General features: G+C 57.1%; 1 protein-coding gene across 22 annotated transcripts in view; it reads left to right on the top strand.

The window, feature by feature from the left end:
- Positions 1-21,421, top strand: part of PITPNM2 (phosphatidylinositol transfer protein membrane associated 2) — a 171,208-nt gene that overhangs the window by 144,613 nt on the left and 5,174 nt on the right. For 9 of the 22 annotated variants that reach the window (XR_004059594.1, XM_030939030.1, XM_030939037.1 and 6 more), the window contains 14 exons: positions 3,828-4,136; positions 4,888-4,983; positions 8,853-8,957; positions 9,164-9,234; positions 12,472-12,719; positions 13,133-13,322; positions 13,466-13,585; positions 14,385-14,632; positions 15,091-15,269; positions 17,386-17,652; positions 18,155-18,298; positions 19,370-19,534; positions 20,128-20,289; positions 21,207-21,355. Coding sequence is in view for 21 of the 22 variants with exons in the window: in XM_030939030.1 (XP_030794890.1) it covers positions 3,828-4,136; positions 4,888-4,983; positions 8,853-8,957; positions 9,164-9,234; positions 12,472-12,719; positions 13,133-13,322; positions 13,466-13,585; positions 14,385-14,632; positions 15,091-15,269; positions 17,386-17,652; positions 18,155-18,298; positions 19,370-19,534; positions 20,128-20,289; positions 21,207-21,355 (2,453 nt within the window). In the remaining variant the exon portion in view is untranslated. Of the gene's footprint in view, positions 1-3,827; positions 4,137-4,887; positions 4,984-8,852; positions 8,958-9,163; positions 9,235-12,471; positions 12,720-13,132; positions 13,323-13,465; positions 13,586-14,384; positions 14,633-15,090; positions 15,270-17,385; positions 17,653-18,154; positions 18,299-19,369; positions 19,535-20,127; positions 21,356-21,421 lie in introns of all 22 variants that reach the window. The other 13 variants (XM_030939045.1, XM_030939047.1, XM_030939036.1 and 10 more) reach the window with 12 other exon arrangements.

Raw genomic sequence — 21,421 nt, forward strand, 5'->3', positions numbered from 1 at the left:
CTTTGGGCTGGAAGCTCCCAGGAGCAGGGTGTCTCAGACTTCATAGGGGCCTTCACACCCACACCAGCCTAGCCAGAGTAGGTGCCCATGGAACAGGTAGACAGCAGATGGCCTGGGTGTCCTGGTGCAGTGAGTGCCATTTCCTCACCTAGAGCCCTCAGCCCCACTCTGCCGAGGTTATAACATGACGTCAGTCCAAGGGCTGGTTCCAGTCCCTGAGGCCCATGATTCAAAAGGCACCCCAGCCAGACACCTTGTGATGCCATGAGCAAGGGTGACTTAATTTAAGAATGAACAGAGCCACACTGTTGACAGTACACATCACGCTTGTGACACAGGCTCATGATGACCCATGAGGGTAGGCATTGTCACCCCACTTATGCAGGAGGAAGCAGAGACCCAACACGGGCTGAACGAGATCTGCCTCCCATCCCAGCCACCCTCGTCCTGAATTAACATCCTCCTGTTCTTAACATCAGCAAGGGGGGTGTCTCACTAGACAGCCATGTTCAGTGTTGAGGCTGCGACCCCAAGGGAAGGTTGGGTGTGTACCCAAAAGGGTTGGGGTCTGAGGACACGGTCTTCCATTTGGAGAAACAGAGACATGGACAGGGCCTCGACAGGTGTGATGATGTCACCACCTCCATCCCCAGGGCAAAACCCTCAGACACATTGTCCACCATTCTTTTTCCAGAAGGGCTACCGCAGTGTCAGTCAGCAGCTGGGAGAGGTGGCAGGAAGAGAAAGAAGCTATCCCATCCATTGAGAGGGATGCATTCCTGCAATCCATCTCTCTAACCCCTTAGGAGCTTAGATTGGCCCAAACCTGCCTCTCTCTGTTACCTAGGGCTCAGAGACTGGGACCTGCAAACCTAGTGCTGAAGTCCCAAAATGGGAATGGTGGTTCTCACTTCCCAGGGAATATGAGGAGTGGAGGAGCATATGGGCAGGACTGGGAGGAGCTCACCGATCCTGGGCAAGGCGTCCCCTACCACCCTTCTCGACCTCAGGAACCTGAATACATCAGTGCTGGTGACTTGAGGGTTCTTTCCTCAAGGCTTCTCTAGGTTCAGCCCTACACAGGACACCCAGCAGACCTACTAAGGCTGCAGCTCCTGGCACTCAGGCTCTGTGGGTCCCATTGACCCTCCCCAGCCCTACGCAGCAGCTGAGATCCTGGTCAAGCTGCAGAGACTCCCCTGCTCCCTGAAAGTCAGTTCTCCCCTCAGAAAGCAGGAACTTGTGGCTGGTGGGAAGAAAGAAGAGAACTTTAGAGTCCAGGCCTGACTCACACGTATTGGTTCTGTGGTCTCTCAGCCTCACTGAGCTTTGCTTTTATCTTCTGTAAAATGGGTGAAATGACACCAATTCTATCGGACTGTTGTGGGCTGAGACTGTGAGTTCAGAACCGAAGATGGGGTGTGGCACATAGGTGGGGCTTGATGACAACTGTGAGCACTAGTCCTATAACATGACGGGGATGATCTCATGAACTCATGTGAGCTGGGCTGAGCTTCTTGGGGACCTTGAGGAGGTGACTCCTGGGAGTTGGGACAGCTCTCAGCTGTCCTCATTACTGCCTGGCCCCAGATGTTGTGCATGTCCCAGCCCTTCCATTCACCCCAGGAGGAGGCATTTCCCTATATAGGGTAAAGCAAGGGATACGGCCCTTCCTGGCAGCCCTGTGAGGCCAGCAGACAGTCCCAGAAAAGGAAACCAAGGCTCTTCAGTGTGCCGCGCCTGAGGCCCCCCGGGACTTGGCAGGGGACACAGGACTCCATCCCGCAGAGATGTCTTTAAGAATGGATGGGATTTAGAAAGGAAGACTCAGCAAAGCCAGAGGTGGGAAGTGAGGAGGCAGGAAAAGAGGGTGCACAGGAGACCAGCCTGGGAGGCTGGTGTGGCCCAACTGCTCGCAAAGCCGCTCAGCATGCTCTAGGGGAGGCAGGGTACATGCCCTGAGATTGCTTCTCCCGGGTTTGTCCCCTGGAGAAAGCCCCATGCCTGTTCTGGAATGTTCAGAGCAGCAGGTTCGTGAAAGCAAAATGGAGAAACAATGCAAATTAGCCAAAAGCCCATTGGCAGAAAAAGGAATCAATGAAATGTGGCATTTCACACACACACGGATGCCACACGGTCCCAGCTTGATGAGCCAAAGCCCCCACGCACGCATCCATGGACAAAACTCACCCAGAGAAGCAAGTGGCAGAAAAATACAGTGCGACACATAGCTGCGAAATTCAGCAACAGCCACACCAGCCTGATACAGTGTGCAGGAAAACACATCTGTGTGCTGAGACCAGAAGGCAAAGCACATGACAAGCAAAATTCGGGACCGACTGTCAGGGACTGGGAGAGTAGAGGGCTCCCTGTCGCTGGTGATGGTGTGTTCCTTCGCCGGGGCTGTGGATGTGGATGTCTCATTGCTTTTTAATGTTTTTTAAACAGCTTTATTGAGGCATAATTTTAGATACCATATGATTCACTCATTGTAAGATAACAGTTTGGTAAGTTTTAATATATTCACAGCTGGGCACAACTTCAGAGCATTCATCACCCCAGAAGGTCCTTTGTTCCCATTTCACGTCATCCCCATCCCACCCTGGCCCAAGGCAATCCCCAGTCTGCTTTTAATCTTTATAATTCTATTATTATTATTATTATTTACTATTTTGAGACAGGGTCTTACTCTGTCACCCAGGCTGGAGTGCAGTGGCATGATCATGGCTCACTGCAGCCTTAAACTCCTGGGCTCAAGCCATGCCCCACCTCTGCCTCTCGGGTAGCGGGGGCCACAGGCGCACACACCACGCCTGGCTATCTTGTTGTTGTTGTCTTTTTTGGTAGAGATGGGGGATCTCCCTGTGTTGCCCAGGCTGGCCTGAGACTCCTGGCCTCAAGTCATGCTCTCACCTCAGCCTCCCAAAGTGCTGGGATTACAGGTGTGAGCTACCATGCCTGGCCCTTTCATTGTTGTTTACACTTTAAAAGGTATATATTTTTTACGTTATTCTACATCTTAATTTATATGTATAATATATTCTTATATATCTCACGTACATAATATATTCTACTAAAAGCATTTTTTAAAAAACAAAAGAAAAGGAGAACCAACCCAGTTTGAACTTGAACTGGATTTTCCATGGGAAATTCAACAGGAAAAATATACCAGACACTGAGACAGGAGACTCTCAGGAAGTCCTATTCTACCTCCCCTGTGGCAGGAAACTCCCAGAAAATTAACTGTGGCTTCTTATTTATTTATCTATTTAGAGATAGGGTCCCACTCTGTTATCCAGACTGGAATGCAGTGGCACAGTCATAGCTTACTGCAGTCTTAAACTCCTAGGCTCAAGTGATCCTCCCACCTCGGCCTCTAGAGTAGCTGGGACTACAAGCACACACCAGCACGCCTGGCTAATTTAATTTTTTTTTTTTTTTATAGAGACAGGGTCTTGCTTCATTGCCCAGGCTGATCTTGAACTCTTGGGCTCAAGCTGTCCTCCCACCTCATCCTCTCAAAGTGTTGGGATTACAGGCATGAGCCACTGCACCCTTCCAACTATGGCTTCTGACCGGACACATTGCTTTGGGAGGCCCCTCCACTCTAATTATAGAACCACTATGAGCTTGTGAGAACATCTGTGAGCCAGTCCCCTTATTTTACAAATGGGGAAACTGAGGCACAGACAGGCAGTGACTTTAGTCTGACCTGCAACATGGGTGCAGCCTCCCAAAGTCCCTGCCTGGGCCCACACCTCCGTGCAGGCTCCTGCGCTGACCTCCTTCCCTCGTCTCTCTCCCTCTCCAATCCCTGTGGGGCACAGGACTACGGAGGGTGATGGTGCGGGCTCACCGGCAGGCCTGGTGCTGGCAGGACGAGTGGTATGGGCTGAGCATGGAGAACATCCGGGAGCTGGAGAAGGAGGCGCAGCTCATGCTTTCCCGTAAGATGGCCCAGTTCAATGAGGATGGTGAGGAGGCCACTGAGCTCATCAAGCATGAAGCTGCCTCGGACCAGGCCTCTGGGGAGCCCCCGGAGCCCAGCAGCAGCAACGGGGAGCCCCTGGTGGGGCGGGGCCTCAAGAAACAGTGGTCCACATCCTCCAAGTCGTCTCGGTCGTCCAAGCGGGGAGGTGAGCCCCTGCGCCACCTGCCATCCACACTCAAGGTCCCTCACCGCAAGGCAGCCCCACCTACTGCTGGATCACTGCACCTCCTCAGAGTCCTTTCCCATGGACATTGAGGCACCAAGCCCAGAGGGAGTCAGAGCCCTGGGCTAGTCCTCCCACACGGGGAAGCCTGGGCCCTGCCCCAGCAGGCTCCCCAACACTTCCCCTCCATGCCCAGGGAAGACAGTGCTACCCATAGGAGCCAGTGGAGGTGGCTGGGCTCCTGCAGCGCTGTGGAGGGGCCACCCCTCCTGATGGGGACCCTGGGAGACTTCAGACCCTGAGAGAAAGGATCAACCCAGGCATCCTGGGTGGAGCCAGCTTCTCCAGCAGGCAGGCCTGGCTCATTCATCTCCCGCCTGGGCCCTGCTGTGGCGGAATTTCAGGAGTTTGCTCTTGGTCAGACTCAGGTCAGAGGCCCAGGAGTGGACCCAGGCCTGTCTGACCCCATGTCCTGGGATTATGTCTGTCATGCTTTTCCCCACACATGCTCCCCAGGACACGACTGCCTTGTGCCAGGCAGACAGGAGATGACCCTAGGCCGCTCCTCACTCATTTACCCACTTCATTCTTTTTGGAACCTTCCTGGCTCCTGTGGCAGCCTCTGCGATGCCTGTCAGGCCTGTGGGTTGCCCTCCCAGCCTCCTGCCAGCTTGGGGCAGCCTCTGGGCCCTTCTTCTCCAGTGGGCAGTCATTCTGAGGTTTTGCCTTCCAGCGAGTCCTTCCCGCCACAGCATCTCGGAGTGGAGGATGCAGAGTATCGCCAGGGACTCGGACGAGAGCTCAGACGACGAGTTCTTCGATGCGCACGGTAGGCAGGCAGCGCCCTGCAGTCCTTGGGGCCTTCCTGGGCAAGGTGTGGAGGGGTCTGAAAGGGCTTAGGGTGTGGGTGTGGACTGATACGGGTGTTGCCTGTTACTGTTCTATATCCGATCCCTCCTCCTGCACTGTCCCATGGTGTTTGGGGTGGTGCACAGAGGATGAGATGAAGTCATCTTGTTCCCTTGAGTCTGGGATCTCAGGCTTACCCTAACCTGATATCAGGATGTGCTGTGGGCCTGGCAGATGGGGAGTGCGCTCTTGAAACCCCAAATAAGGATACGCCATCAGACTACAGCTTTATTCTGTATGTGAATTTATTTCCATGGAAGCATAACTTCTTTTAATTTTCTAATTTTTTGTACTTACCTTATTTTTTCTTGATTAAATTAATACCACATCTAATGTAGGCACTTTAGGAAATGCAATAAGCAGAAAACATGTGAAGTGCCCATTTTCCCACTTGTCCCAAAATAAGCGCATGACCACACAGCAGATGCACCACCTGTGCCAGGAAGAGGCATGCATACAGCGCTCGCCTACTTCATGCCCCAGCCATTCTGCTCCAGGAAGCTGGAGGGGCCAGCAGGTGTAGGGGTTGGGGGCTTGGGTCCCTCTGCAAGCCAGTGGCTGAGCCAGCCCGAAGTTCACACAGCAAGTCAGAGGCTCAGAAAGGGACGGGGGCGAGCCCATAGGCACTTAGCAGACACAGGCAGCACCAGATCTCATGTCACCACTGTGGCTTGGAGGGGCACAGGAGCCAAATAAAGTGGCATTTTGGTTAACTGGCCAGCTGCCATCAAGGGAAGGAACCTGGGGAGTCAGTGTCCAGGCAGAAGAAAGGTGCCTGGTTTGGCCCTGGGACTGGAGGACCTAGAATGGTGGCTGGGGACTCCTGAGCTGGCCTCTGCACCAGGGGCCTTGCCCAGGATGGAGAAGGGGCCTCTTGGCATCTCACCCCTCCCAGGTGGCTCTCTGACACTGATGAGAGGAAAATACATATTTAACGTAGAAAATGCTATAAAAGAGACAGCAAAGCAGGAAGTGCCAGGGCAGCAGTGTTCTGGGGAAATGGGCCCAGGAGCCCATCCAGAGCTGGAGGAGGGCCAGTGAGTGCCAGAGTCAGACGGTAGCCACGAGCCTGGTGGTCCTGGGCAGAAGTTCTCAGAGGAGCAGAAGCAGGAGTCTTGGAGGTGGTGTTCATAGCAGCACTTCTGAAGCTGTGCTTTTGTGGAGGGACAGGGAGAGACCTGTTAGAGGATATGAAATTGTATCTAGATGGGAGGAGTGAGTTCTAGTTCTGTGACACTGCAGGATGACTAGAGTTAACAGTAATGTATTAGGCCAGGCACGGTGGCTCACACCGTAATCCCAGCACTTTGGGAGGCTGAGGCAGGTGGATCACTTGAGTACAGGAGCTGGAGACCAGCCTGGGCAGCATGGCGAAACCCTGTCAATACCAAACATAAAAAAAATTTTTTAAACCACAGTAATATATAGTTTCAAATCGCTGGAAGATAGAAATTGAACATTCCCAACACAAAGAAATGATAAATATTTGACATGATAGATGTGCTAATTACCCTAATCTGATCACCATACACTGGTGTATTGAAACATCACTGTGTACCCCATGAATATGTACAATTATGATTATTTGTCAATTTAACAAAACAGAAACTGGATACGGTGACTCAAGCCTGTTATCCTGACACTTTGAGATCGCTTAAGCCCAGGAGTTCAAGACCAGCTAGGGTAACATAGAGAGACCTTGTCTCTACAAAAATAAAAATAAAAAAATTAGCCAAGTGTAGTGTGCATGCCTGTAGTTCCAACTACTCGGGAGGCTGAGATGGGAGGATCACTTGAGCCCAGGAGGTCGAGGCTACAGTAAGCTATGACTGTGCCACTACACTACAGCCTTGGCATCAAAGCAAGACCTCAAAAAATAAAATATATAAGAAATTTTAAAAATGGTGAAGATGGAATAAAGTAAATGTAGCATTTTTTATATTTATTTATTTATTTATTTTGAAATGGAGTCTCGCTCTGTTGCCCAGGCTGAAGTGCAGTGGTGTGATCTCGGCTCACTGCAATCTCTGACTCCCAGATTCAAGTGATTCTCATGCCTCAGCCCCCTGAGAAGCTGGGACTGCAGGCACATGCCACCATGCCTGGCTAATTTTTGTATCTTTAGTAGAGACAGGGTTTTACCATGTTGGCTAGGCTGGTCTTGAACTCTTGACCTCAGGTGATCAACCTGACTCGGCCTTCCAAAGTGTTGGGATTACAGATGTAAACCACCACCCCCAGCCTAAATGTCGCTTCTTTTTTTTGAGACAAGGGTTTTGCTCTGTCACCCAGGCTGGAATGCAACGGCACAATCTCAGCTCACTGCAACCTCCGGCTCCCAGGTTCAAGTGATTCTCCTGCCTCAGCCTCCTGAGTAGCTGGGACTACAGGTGCACACCACCATGCCTGGCTAATTTTTGTATTTTTAGTAGACATGCAGTTTCACCATGTTGGTCAGGCTGATCTTGTACTCCTGACCTCAAGCAGTCCACCTGCCTCAGCCTCCTAGAGTCCTGGGATTACAGGCGTGAGCCACCGCGCCCGGCCAATATAGCATTTTTTTTAAAAAAAAACAGGAGGCCGGGCGCGGTGGCTCACGCCTGTAATCCCAGCACTTTGGGAGGCCGAGGCAGGTGGATCACAAGGTCAGGAGATCGAGACCATCCTGGCTAAGACGGTGAAACCCCGTCTCTGCTAAAAATACAAAAAATTGCCGGGCGCGGTGGCTCAAGCCTGTAATCCCAGCACTTTGGGAGGCCGAGACGGGCGGATCATGAGGTCAGGAGATCGAGACCATCCTGGCTAATACGATGAAACCCCGTCTCTACTAAAAAATACAAAAAACTAGCCGGGCGACGAGGCGGGCGCCTGTAGTCCCAGCTACTCGGGAGGCTGAGACAGGAGAATGGCGTGAACCCGGGAGGCGGAGCTTGCAGTGAGCTGAGAGCCGGCCACTGCACTCCAGCCTGGGCGGCAGAGCAAGACTCCGTCTCAAAAAAAAAAAAAAAAAAAAAAAAAAAAAAAAAAAAAAAAAAAAAATACAAAAAATTAGCCAGGCGCGTTGGCAGGCGCCTGTAGTCCCAGCTACTCGGGAAGCTGAGACAGGAGAATGGCGTGAACCCGGGAGGCGGAGCTTGCAGTGAGCCGAGATCACGCCACTGCACTCCAGCCTGGGTGATGAGCAAGACTCCATCTCAAAAATAAATAAATAAAATAAAAAAAAACAGGAACATCAACTGATGAGTGGATAAACAGAAGTGGTGTGTCCACGCAATGGACTATGGTTCAGCCATAAAAAGGAATGAAGCATCTGACACACACTACAACATAGAGGAACCCCAGAAACCCTATGCTGAGTGCAAGAAGCCAGACACAAGTGTATGGTTCCATTTATAGGAAATGTCTGTAATAGACAAATCTGTAGAGACAGAAAATTGATTGGGGGTGGCCAGGGGCTAAGGAAGGCAAGACTGAGGACTCACTGCTCCCAGATATGGGGCTTCCATTTAGGGAAGCAAGATGTTCTGGAATTGGATAGTGGTGATGGTTGCACGGCATTGTGAATATACTAAATGCCACTTTATAAATGGTGAATTTTTTTATGTGAATATTACCACTATTTTTTTAATGGTCAGAAAGAAGCCCAAGGTGTGGGGCTGTGCAGCTGTCCTGTTGAGGAAGGGTCAGAGCAGAGCCAAACACAGGGGTACACAGGGGCATCCCCACCTCGGGAAGCCAGGCCTCCCCACTGTTCCCAGTCCCACCTGAGTTTCCCTCTCTCCTCTCCAGAGGACCTGTCTGACACAGAGGAAATGTTCCCCAAGGACATCACCAAGTGGAGTTCCAATGACCTCATGGACAAGATCGAGAGCCCAGAGCCGGAAGACACACAAGGTCAGCAGGTCTGGGGGTGCCGCAGAGCCTGGGGAGGGCAGCTGCAGGGCTTCAGCCCCCTCCTTTCTGACCCAGCTCCTGCACAGTGCTGGGCATACATGGTGATTGGGGGCCCCCAAGCTCCCCTCGTCACGGTTGCAGCCTCCGTCCGGTCGGCCAGGCTGGGCTGCCCCTTAGCTCACAGCACGGCTTCTGTGTTATTGCAGATGGTCTGTACCGCCAGAGCTCCCCTGAGTTCAGGGTGGCCTCCAGTGTGGAACAGCTGAACATCATAGAGGTGGGTGCCCGGGTGTCAGAGGGACAGGGGCACGGTCGCCAAGGGAGGGGCAGGGCACAGAGGAATAGTCTGAGGGGCTACAGAGGTGGAACTCTGGGCCTGGCAGCCTCACCTCCACACCTGCCTGGGTACTGTCCGGGGAGAGGCCTGGGCCTCCTTTTTTGCTGCCCTGCTAGGAAGGCGCCTGCCGCCCTCTGTCTCTGAGGTCCCCAAGAACCAGGGACTACAGACAACCCCTGAGAAAACCTTATCCAAGCTCCACCCATGGGAAAGTAAAATGAGAAACTTGTAAATTCCAGATCAAAAATAAGATCTTCACCTTGTGCCCAGCCTGTCTGCTGTCCCTGAAGATAAAAAGACGAAAAGGGAGGAAGCGACAGTCGTCTAGGCAGAAGTGATGTGGCCGTGGCCGACAAGATGGCCCCACGGGAGGCAGGCGGAGCTCAGTGTGTCCAATAAAGCTGTCTTGGTAGAGCACCTGTGTCCGCTTCGGGGGTTCTCTGTGGGAGTTCACGCCCCATCCTCCTCCACCTGCGGGCCGTCAGAGCTGTTTGCACTGGGACAGGAGCCAGGGCTGAGCTGGGCTGTCCCACCATCACCTGCGGCCACCGCACTGCTCTGGCCTCAAGCTGCCTAAGGTGGAGGCAGCACCACTTCTGTGGGGAACTCGGGCCCCCGGGGGGTCTGGGGGAGGAGGAGGGACATCCACACAGCCTCCCCCTCCTGTGGTTTTCTGCTTTGCAGTCTGACGCTAAGGTGGGCTTTCTAGAAGGGGTCATGGAATAAGGGGAGTTGATTCCAATTGCTGCTTAATGTCTAGATAAGCAAACGGAGCCCCCTCCCCACCTGCAGCACACACAGCTCTGACGCCCCCCCAGGGGAGGGGCAGAAGGGGCCTGGGGCTCTGGATCTGCCTTGGGTTGTGTGTTCAGAACCCAGCACTGATTCTGGGGCACCGCCATCCAAAGCCAAATCCATTTGCTTGCAAGAACCCCCAAACCGGAGCCCCTGCTCCTGGCCTTGCGGAGACACTAGTAGGGGGATGCCTGTATAGCTGCAGGGGGCTCAGCCCCCACTAGAGCCCAGGGCAGGGTGAGTCCCTGTCTCGGGCTGAGGCATGATGTCCCCTTGGAGAAAGCAGGCTGAGTGTAGTAGGGAGACTGTGTTCCAGGGGCCTCTGGGAGCCCCTGGGTCGTCTCCAGGACTGAGCCCAGTCAGATAGGCCTATGCAGGATTCTCTCGGCCCCCAGTGCCAAGCCCTGCCCGTCCCCTGTTGACTCAGTACGAATGGACATCACCTCCCTGTCCTGGAGGCTGCATAAGACATTTCTTCCATAAACCCTTTGCCTCACTGGACTGCAAATAAAACCCTTGTCAAAGCCCAATAGGGCTCATGTTGTTCCCTCCTGCCCTGTGTTCTGGGCAGTTGGTGGCCCCCTCTGCCCTGGGCTGAGTATGTTTGTGTCCAGGCCAGCCAGTGGTGGCTAGTCCCCATGTGAGGACAAGTGTCGGTACTGCGCTGGCCCCTGGGAAGAAGAGGGAAGCCCCGTGGCTCCTCCTGGGGTGAGGGCAGCCCAGCCTTCCTCCTCCAGCTCAGCAGCACCCACCAGGCTTCCTGCTGCTCAGTGGCTCCTGGCCCAGCCCATCCATTCCCTTGCCCTTCCTGGTGGCCACTTTTTTTTTTCTTTTTCTTTTTCTTTTTTTTGAGACAGGACTCACTCTGTCACCCAGTGTGCAGTGCAGTGGCATGATCTCGGCTCACTGCAACCTCTGCCTCCTGGGTACAAATGATTTTCCTGCCTCAGCCTTCCGAGTAGCTGGGATTACAGATGTGCACAACCATGCCTGGCTAATTTTTGTATTTTTGGTAGAAACGGGGTTTTGCTATGTTGGTCAGGCTGGTCTCAAACTCCTGGCCTCAAGTGATCTGCCTGCCTCGGCCTCCCAAAGTGCTGGGATTACAGGCTCAAGCCACTGCTCCCAGCCACCTGGTAGCCTCTTAAGTCCTGGGTCCAGCCCCTGCCCTCCCCACCCACCCAACCTCTGTGTTGGCACCTGGGTCCTGGTGCCACCCCTACCCCATGGCCAGTTCAGGGCCAGCTGTCCCCACCATAGGCTCTCTAGATGGCTTTGGCTCCTTGATCTGTCTCCTCGGGTTCTTGGAGGCAGGACTCTCCCTTCAGCTCCCTTCCCTGCCCCCACACCCCAGACATCATATGGACACAGCAAGTACTTATCAGTGGCCCCTCTCGGGCCCTGGCCCTGCTGCTATCCTCTGGTCACATACCAGAAGCTTGGGGCAGGGGAGGGTGACCTCTGGGGACAGGGCCACAGCCTGGCCTGGCAGGAGAGTGCTGAGTTGTGGCAGAGGCTTCAGGTTCCAGTCCAGCCTAGCACTGACACACCGTGCGATATTAGCCCAGTCCCCTAGTCTGGAGCAGTTTGTAGCCCTTACACAGGTGTACAGGTCTAGGGTCTCACCTTGACCTCACAGGCAGGCCTGGCCTCCAGGAAGGTGGTGTCATTACCTCTCGAAATCTGATCGGCCTCCTCTCTAAGGTGCTGGGGCTCCATCCCCACCAGGACACCTCTCCTTTTGGAGACCCTGGTCTTAGAGAGAGGCCAGGAATGGCAGGGCCTTAGGGTGGGGGCCTGGGGAGGAGGCCCTGTGTAGCTTGGGGGAGAGCTCAGAGCTGCAGACAGAGGGGCTAGCACCCAGGCTGTGGATGCCCTGACCCCAACCATTCTCAGGTGACCTCTGTAACTTAGAGCTGGTGGTGGCCCTGTCTGCTCACGCCAAGACAGACACATACAGGGCAGGCAGCCCCCAAGGCCAAGACCAGGCTGAGCCTCTGCCTCCCCTTAAAGCTGGAAGCCCCAGAAGCCACTGCCTGGGCTCCCTGAAGGAAGCGGAGCTCATGCTCTCAAAGGAATGGACTCCCTCCATGGCCTCTGCACCCCTGGTCAGGGTGGCAGACAGGGGCAGGGCTGCAGGAGGAGGAGTGGACAGGCCCACCTCCCTGACTCCTCCTTCAGGCTCCAGTCCCAGCAAGGGTCCCAGGGGAGGGGTTAAGGCAGCCAAACCCCAGACCCCAGGACTGAATAACCAATTGGGGTTCTTAGAGGGAACAGTTGGGCTGTGTGCAACAGGCACACCCCCGCCAAGGGTGACAGAGGGGCCTCAGCAAGGAGCTGGGTTCCCTGGGGAGCTGACACTGCCCCCCCCAACCCATGCAGGACGAGGTTAGCCAGCCGCTGGCTGCACCGCCCTCCAAGATCCACGTGCTGCTACTGGTGCTGCACGGAGGCACCATCCTGGATACGGGCGCCGGGGACCCCAGTTCCAAGAAGGGTGATGCCAACACCATCGCCAATGTGTTCGACACTGTCATGCGTGTGCACTACCCCAGCGCCCTGGGCCGCCTTGCCATCCGCCTGGTGCCCTGCCCGCCCGTCTGCTCTGACGCCTTTGCCCTGGTCTCCAAGTGAGTGGCATCTGCCCTTGACTGCAGCCTCCGGCTGTGCACTGTCCTCCTCCCACCCCTGGGCCTCAGGTGGCTCCCCAGTTTCAGGACTCCTGCCCCAATGTCCAGACCCACCAGCCAGCCCCTTCTACCTGGAGGTGCCCAAACATATACATGCAGGCTAAGCCTCAAGTCCCAGGAGGGCTGGGCCCATGGCTGAGCCTTTGTTTCCAAATGTGTAATGTGGGGATATTGGCCTGCCTCTGAGACATGGGGTCTTACTCACCGTGGTCCCCAAGCCTACCCAGGGCCTGGCCAGGAACGATTATCACTAGCGTGAGCTGAGTCCATGGCTGAGACTCGGGTCAGGGGAGAGGGGCCCTTTGGGCTGAGCTGGAGCCGCCTGCCCTCTCTTGACTGGCCCCTCTCCCCAGCCTCAGCCCCTACAGCCATGACGAAGGCTGTCTGTCCAGCAGTCAGGACCACATTCCCCTGGCTGCCCTCCCCCTGCTGGCCACCTCCTCCCCCCAGTACCAGGAGGCGGTTGCCACAGTGATTCAGCGAGCCAACCTTGCCTATGGGGACTTCATCAAGTCCCAGGAGGGCATGACCTTCAATGGGCAGGTGAGTCCCAGGGAGGTTGGGGAGGGGAGGAGGATGGAAGACTCTGTAGGTTGGGCTGGCCTGAAGGGGAAGGTGATGGCCTCCCCAGCCTGTACTCCAGCGAGTGGGTGAATGGCTCAGGCCTCTGGCCCCTCTCCCCCAAGGTCTGCCTGATTGGGGACTGCGTCGGGGGCATCCTGGCATTTGATGCCCTATGCTACAGCAACCAGCCGGTGTCTGAGAGTCAAAGCAGCAGCCGCCGGGGCAGTGTGGTCAGCATGCAGGTACCCAAATGGGGGCCCAGACATTCCCCAAGGCCTGAAGCCTCCTGCATGGCCCCAGGGTTGCTGCCCTGCCTGTTCTTGCACCTGGCCCCAGGCTGTGCCCACCAAGCAGAATGCTGGCAGCACTTCCTGAGTCCAACTGGCTTGGACTCTACCAAATTAAGCTCCGTTCATTCAACAAACATTTTCCAAGCCCCTGAACCCCCAGCCCTGCTGCCAGAGCTCACCTCCAGGGCAGGGGCTATGGAGGGGCTGGGGGTGCAGGTGAGCTGAGGAAGCCCAACGCATTCTGGCCGAAGAGTCGGGGAAGGTGCCTGGGCCCTGAAAGAGCTGTAGCAGTTTTTCTCACAATCTCTCCCCCCTCACCCCTCCAAAAAAGGATGGGAAGGGCAGAGGTTGGCAGCGCAGGTGCCCAGAGGCAGCAGGGCAGGTGCATGGGGACAGGGGAACAGCTGCCACGTGGCCAAGCCTAGGAATGCGGGTGGTTTCATGAGCCTGAACCAGGGTCGGCACTGTGGGCAGTGGGATCTGGTTCCTAGGAGGTGGGATGGGCGACCCCTCTCTGCTTCCCTGCCTCTGCTGCACAGTGACAAATGGCCTGTAGACCAGTGAGGTCCAGGGTGGCTTGTGGGTGGGGGGATGGAAGGGAACAGGGGCCCTCCCCTCTGGTTTGGCAAGAGGCCGGCTGGACTGTGGCCACTGGGCCTGGGGTTAGGAGGGACGAGGCAGCTTCCAGGATGCTGGAGAAGGGATTAGGCCAGCGGCCACCTGGCAGTGAGCCTCCATGGGGCCATTCCAGGACAACGACATGCTGTCCCCGGGCATTCTGGTGAATGCAGCACACTGCTCCGGTGGTGGCAACAGTGGTGGTGGTGGCAGTAGTGGTGGCTCCAGCCTGGAGAGCAGTCGGCACCTGAGCCGAAGCAACGTCGACATCCCCCGCAGCAATGGCCCCGAGGACCCCAAAAGGCAGCTGCCCCGCAAGAGGAGCGACTCGTCCACCTATGAGCTAGACACCATCCAGCAGCACCAGGCCTTCCTGTCCAGGTGGGCAGGGCTGGGTGGCTGGGGCTCGCCTCTGGGTGCAGGAAGAGGCTCCAAGAGGGAGGAGCATCCCCCGCGATGGCCAACGGGAGGCCCGGGGTCTCTGCCTGAGGTTCCCCCAGCCTGAGACCTGGGATCCCAGTCTGGGCCCAGGAGAAAGTGGCTTATTGGGTGCCTTGTCTCATATACACTAAGGGCCATCTCGGGCCTGAGGGAGCAATTTGTCTTGAGGGTGAGGGTGGGGAATGGCAGAGTTGGGGGCAGAATGGACCAGGGGCAGGTGGTCCAGGTCAGGGCTGTCCTGAAGCCAGTGGGCCCCCGAGAGAGGTTGGGACCTGCTGCCACCAGCAGTGTCTTGGCAGATGATGGCAGCTGCACTCACATGACAGCTAAGTCTTATTTAGGTTAGGTCTGATGACTCCGAGGGGCTGTGGTGTGACCTCATGCGTCCCCCACTGCAGCCTCCATGCCAGCGTGCTGAGGACTGAGCCCTGCTCACGCCATTCCAGCAGCTCCACCATGCTGGACGGCACAGGTGCCCTGGGCAGGTTTGACTTTGAGATCACGGACCTCTTCCTCTTCGGGTGCCCCCTGGGGCTGGTCCTGGCCTTGAGGAAGACTGTCATCCCAGCCCTGGATGGTGAGAGCCCAGCAGGGGAGGTACATGCGCTGGGTGGGTGTGGGGGGTCTCAGTGGACCCCTGTGACGAGATCATGGCCACATCCCAGGCCTGTTTCTGCCCTCCTTCCTGTCTTCCCCACCAAGGGCCCCTTGCTATCCTCTGCTCCTGCTTCAGCAGCTCAGTCACTGGCTGTCCGTGACACCTGCTGTTTCATTTCATCTCCAGGATGCCTGTGGGAGCTGAGGGTCATCCCCTAGATGGGAAAGCTGAGGTCCAGGGAGAAAAGGCACCACCCCAGAGTCAGATGGAGACAGCCTCCCAGGTCCAAGGTCCTCCCATAGGGAGAGATGCAGAGGCAGGGCATCCCCAAAGCCTCCTGGGTATAGTGGGCTCCCAGCCCTGGAGGGGCCACAGCTGTGCATCTGTCTATCCAAGGCAGGCAGGCTGGTAGCTGGGCATCACTGAAGCAGCAGTCCCTGCCCTGTGCCCTGGGATCAGCCTGCAAAGCCCCAGAAGCCACACAATCCTGAGAGGAGCCACACAGGGCCCATGTTACACCCCCAGATGACAGAGGGGGAAACTGAGGCTCAGAGAGGTTTAGATGTTTGCCAAGTGCTAGGTTAAAAATGCAGACCTGGCTGGGCGCAGTGGCTCATACCTGTAGTTCCAGCACTTTGGGAGGCCGAGGCGGGCGGATCACCTGAGGTCGGGAGTTCGAGACCAGCCTGACCAACATGGAGAAACCCCATCTCTACTAAAATTACAAAATTAGCTGGGTGTGGTGGCGCATATCTGTAATCCCAGCTACTCAGGAGGCTGACGCAGGAGAATCACTTGAACCCGGGAGGTAGAGGTTGCGGTGAGCCAAGATCGTGCCATTACACTCCAGCCTGGACAACAAAAGTGAAACTCAGTCTCAAAAAAAAAAAAAAGCAGATCTCTGGACTCAGCACCCAGGCCCCTTCCCCTTCCACAAACTGGTGACTAGCACTGCCAGGAAGAGAAATGGGTAGCTTAAAGGGACCCCAACAACCAAGGCAGCTCACACTTGGTGTAAAGGGGTGCAGCCCCATGGAGGGCATCCCTGTGCCCCGTCCACTGCAGGCTCTGAACAGCCCCACAGAGTCCCACACAGGTGCATGGAGACTTAGGGAAGTGCCGTTGCGGTCACATTATGTGTCACTGTGAAAAACCAGAACCAACTTAAATGTCCATCTATTTGGAGGGGACTGGTTAAATCAATTCTGGCACAGTCACACAGTGGAGTACCTGCCTCCCCTGAAAAAGAGCAAGGAGAAACTATGCATGCTCACATGAAAGACGCCAGCATTTGTTGTGTTAAGCAGGAAGAAAAGACAAAGTTCAGAAGGCATAGCATATGTTCCGGTTTATGTCCCTCTAAAAGTGAGATATAGTACTGATAATTAACACATCCTTACATTCACGTGATCTCCTTAACTCCATGATGTGGTTGGAACTGCCGCCCCATTTGACAGATGAAGAAACATTTTCCCATACAGGCAGGGCAGGGCTGCCTTAGCCAGCACTCGGTGGGGCTCCTGCAAGATGAGCTGGAGCTGCAGGGGGACCTGGGGTGGAAGGGGTTTCCACCATGTGCCCTTCATCATGTGCTCTTCTGTACTGCAAACCACTTTTTACCACAATCATTATAACTTTTGCAATGAAAAAAAAATTAAGAGGTTGGACGTGGGGGCTCATGCCTGTAATCCCAGCGCTTTGGGAGGCCCAGGTGGGAGGATGCCTTGAGTCCAGGAGTTTGAGACCAGCCTGGGTAACATACTGAGACCCCATCTCTACAAAAAATAAAATAGCCAGGTGTGGTGGTGTATACCTGTGGTCCCAGGTACTCAGGAGGCTGAGGGGGGAGGATCACTTGAGCCCAGGAGACTGGGGCTACAGTGAACCAAGATCGCACCACTGCCCTCCAGACGGTGCCAGAGCAAGACCCTGTCTGAAAAAAAAGTGACAATGACCGAAACAGGTCCTAAATTGACAGAGACACACCCCCGTCTCTCCCTAACTTTCAGCAGACAGCCCAGTTCCCAAATTTCCCACCCCCACCCCTGCTCCTCAGGGCCGGCCCCAGCTCTGCAGCCAACACCCCCACCCCCAGTTTTCCAGCTGCGGCCGGCCTGCCAGCAAGTCTACAACCTCTTCCACCCCGCGGACCCGTCAGCGTCGCGCCTGGAGCCGCTGCTGGAACGGCGCTTCCACGCTCTGCCGCCTTTCAGTGTCCCCCGCTACCAACGCTACCCGCTGGGGGACGGCTGCTCCACACTGCTGGGTGAGAGGCACATTCCGCCCTGCTCCTCTAGGGGAAGGTCGGGGAGGCGTGGCTCCCTGGCCTCTAGGTCCTCCATGCCACGTGGTTCTTCCCCAGGTGAGAGGGACAGCCTGTGCTGAATGCCTCTCAGAGGTGGACAGCGGTTGGGGGTGGGAGGCGGGGGGTGGTGCATCCCTCCGCACTGATCCCTGAGGCAGGAATGATGGTTCCCACCTTTCGGAGGGCACAGGTCAGGGCCTTGTTCCAGGGTCCCTGGAGCAGGGAAGGGGCAGAATGAGACCAGACTCCCCTCTCCACAGCTGAGCCTCCATCCCAGCAGAGACAGAGCTAAGGACCCACCAGGGACCCTCACTGAGTAGGGGGCCTGGTCAGCTGGGTCCCATCATGGCAGGTGGCTGGCCCCAAGACAGGATGCAGGAGACGGGTTGGGGCAGGGGAGGTCCAGGTGGGCTTGGCCCGACCCCTGCCCCAGCGTGTGTCCTAGCGTCTTGTCATGTCCTGGTCCTCAAAGAGCCCTGAGTCTCTGTGTTGGAGCGTGTCTGGATGGCCCATGCAAGTGTCTGTTCTTGTCCTCTGTTCTCTCCCCGTCTGCCTCCAGTCGAGACCGTGCAGAGAAACCCTGAGCTGGTCCTGGAGGGCGGCCCCCTGGCCCCTCTCCCCCACGGGGACAGCTTCCTGGAAACCAGTATGCCTGTTCCCGCGCCCACCTGGCAAGACGGGCCCCGCCCGGACTCTGCCGAGTGTGTGTACCCTCCCCTGCTCGTGGTGACGTCTGCTTCGCTGGCTGACCCATTCCTCAGGGACACCCCCCAACCCATGCCCTCCTTGGCCACTCAAGAGTTGGTGGGACCTGGGTGGTGAGGAACAGAGACTTGGGCGGGACGGCCCTGAGGAACTGGTATGGGTGCCTCCTCCCACATATTGTGGGCCAGAGGCAGGGCAGACCCAAAGCAAAGGGGCACAGCAGCTCAGAGACAGCAGAGGCTATCTCAGGGCCACACAGCACATCAGTGACAGTTCCAGGGCTCTGCCAGAAGCAGATGGGAGATGGGGTGAGGCCTTGAGCCAGCCAGGCCCACCCCTCACCTGGGGAAGCTTCTGGTCCCAGTGAGGGGTTGGATTCCCCAGGGCCCACTCCTTCCCTCTCTGAGGTCACCCAGGCACCTCCTGTACCCCATCCAGGTGTGGCTTGTCTGACTGATCCCCGTCCTCCCCGTTCTGTCCTGTCTTCAGCCTGGGCCTGGGTGAGCCTGGCTTGAGGCCCCAGCACCTGCCTTTGTCCCCAAACGCCCATCAGGGACTGCTAGCTGTGGCCTGTGTGAGGGACGCCCAGGGCTTGCCTCTCTCTGTGCTCTGCATGTGCAGGGCATCCCCAGGAAGCCACCCTGTTGTCACCTGTTGTCAGCACCCTGCAAACCTGGGTGGAGCCGCTGCTTTTGCTGTGGGCTGTGGGTCAGGTCAGGCCAGGCTGAGCTCTGGAGGCCCTGGAGCCGCTGGGGCTGCTGGACACGAGCTGAGGGGTGTGTGGGGGGCAGGAGGGTGACTGAGGTTGAGCCCAGCTGCCACGCCTCCCTGCCCTGTGTCTGTGTCCATTCTTCAGTCCACCCTGCCCCAGCCTCCTCCTCCTCACCTGCTGAAGCTCTGGGCCCCTCCCTCTCACGGCCCTGAGCAGGTGGCTCTGGCACAGCTGCTGCCTGGCCCCCAGCCTAGGCACACACTGGACCCTGACACACTGGCTCCCCGACTGCTCTGGGGCTGGGCAGGGCTGGGCAGGGCCTCTCTTACCTGGCCTCTGGTCCTTGTCCACCTGCAGCAGATGTGCTCCAGACCCACAATGTGGCCTTCCAAGAGCATGCCACCCCCTCCTCGCCCAGCCCTGCCCCTGCCAGTCGTGGCTTCCGCCGAGCCAGTGAGATCAGCATCGCCAGCCAGGTGTCAGGCATGGCCGAGAGCTACACGGCATCCAGCATTGCCCAGAGTGAGTGCACCAGGCCCCTCACCCTCCTCAGCCAGGGCCATCGTGCCCACAGGGGACAGCTGATGGCCAGGTCTCGGAGCATTTCTAGCTGCTGAAGCTGGGGAGGGATGCTGCTGGCACCTGGTGGGTAGAGGGAGGGAGGCTGCTGGGCACCTGCATTGCCTGGACCAGCCCCACAGCAGAGACTGGTCAAGTCCAAAGACTCTGCAGTGTCCAGGCTGAGACGCTTCGCCTTCTCGGGAGGATTCTGGAGGAAGGTGCATTAGGAAGGGCCCCACCTTCCTCATGCTTGGCTCCTGCATGAAGCCTCTTGGTGCTTCAAGCAGAGTCTGGGTTCCCTTCTCAGTCCCTGCCAAGTGGCTGCCCCCCGTGCTGGGCCAGGGATTCTCACAGCTGCAGTCAGCGTGGCTATGCAGGGGCTGAGGCTGGGATGGGGGTTTCTAGCAGTTGTGTTCATCCGTGAGGAGGGCCAAGGGGCCCACTCTTGATAGCCGCAGGCCTGGCACTGTCCCAGTGTCCTGCCTGGCCCCGACAGACATGGCAGCGTGGTGGCCCCCCATGTGGCTGAGCCATCCATTGCTCTTGCTTCTCAGAGGCCCCCGATGCGCTCAGCCATACCCCCAGCGTCAGGCGTCTGTCCCTGCTCGCCCTGCCCCCACCCCGCCCTATCACCCCTGGCCCCCACCCTCCAGCCAGGCAGGCGAGCCCCAGCCTGGAGAGGGCCCCCGGCCTCCCTGAGCTGGACATCAGAGAAGGTACCACCCCACACGCTTTCCCCTCACTGGGGGGTCACTCTGCTGCTGAGCACCCCTCACCACCAGGCTCTGCCCACCTGGACCCCTGCTTCAGCCTAACAGGGAGCTGGAGGTTGGGCTGGGAGGACTTGGCCATCCAGGGAGGAGGTGGGAGCTGGTGTCATTGTCTAGTGGGGTGGGGGGACCGGGGACCTGACAGAGCTGGAATGAGGCCAGATGAGGACCAAGGAAGCTCCGAGGAAAGCTGTGGGCAGAACCTAGGGAAGCCCGGACCTGTAAAGCAGGCCCTGCTGCTGGGCCCCTCCCTCCCGCGGACAGCCCAGGAGGCACTTTACAAGCTCGTCTCGTTCAGGAAGGTTGCCCTCTCCAAGCCCCTAGTGGCAGAGCCGGATGCACCAGGACCATCCATCTGGAGGCCCAGGCTTCCCCACCCACACTGCTGTGCCTCAGGGCTCGTGGGGTGTTCCAGGTGCGAGGAGGGCAGCACCCTTGCCCTGGGGGTCAGGAATTGTAACCCCACCTCTGTGCAGCCTTTCCCAGTCTTGAGGCCTAGGGGGAAGACGGGAGACCAGGAGTGGCCCAGAGAGGGCAGCGATGGAGTTGCCACAGGGCAGAGGGTCACCAGAGTCAGCAAGGGACCAGGGACAGCTGGTACCATCCCACAGATTCCGACTGGTCCCCCCATGCAACCACGGGAGCCCCTCAGCAGGGCTGGCACTCACCACTGGCCTGGGTCTGTGTGCTTCTGCCTGCGCTCCCTCCCGCTTGCCTCACTCCCAGCCTGGGAGAAGATTCACTTTGGCTATAGCTGGTGGGGGGTCTGGGCTGGGCTGAGCAGGCCAGAGGGGCCGAGTGACCCTTTGGGGTCCCTGTCTGGGGCTATACAGCCCCAGCCCAATCACGGCCCCTCCTGGCAGTCGCTGCAAAGTGGTGGGGCCAGAAGCGGATCGACTATGCCCTGTACTGCCCTGATGCCCTCACGGCCTTCCCCACTGTGGCTCTGCCTCACCTCTTCCACGCCAGCTACTGGGAGTCAACAGACGTGGTCTCCTTCCTGCTGAGACAGGTACCGGGGGCCCCGGGCCTCCCAGGAGGGCCCTGAGTGACAACACCCATAACAGGGCCCCGTTTC

Source organism: Rhinopithecus roxellana, chromosome 10, assembly GCF_007565055.1.
Source record: "Rhinopithecus roxellana isolate Shanxi Qingling chromosome 10, ASM756505v1, whole genome shotgun sequence".
Lineage (NCBI taxonomy): Eukaryota > Metazoa > Chordata > Mammalia > Primates > Cercopithecidae > Rhinopithecus > Rhinopithecus roxellana.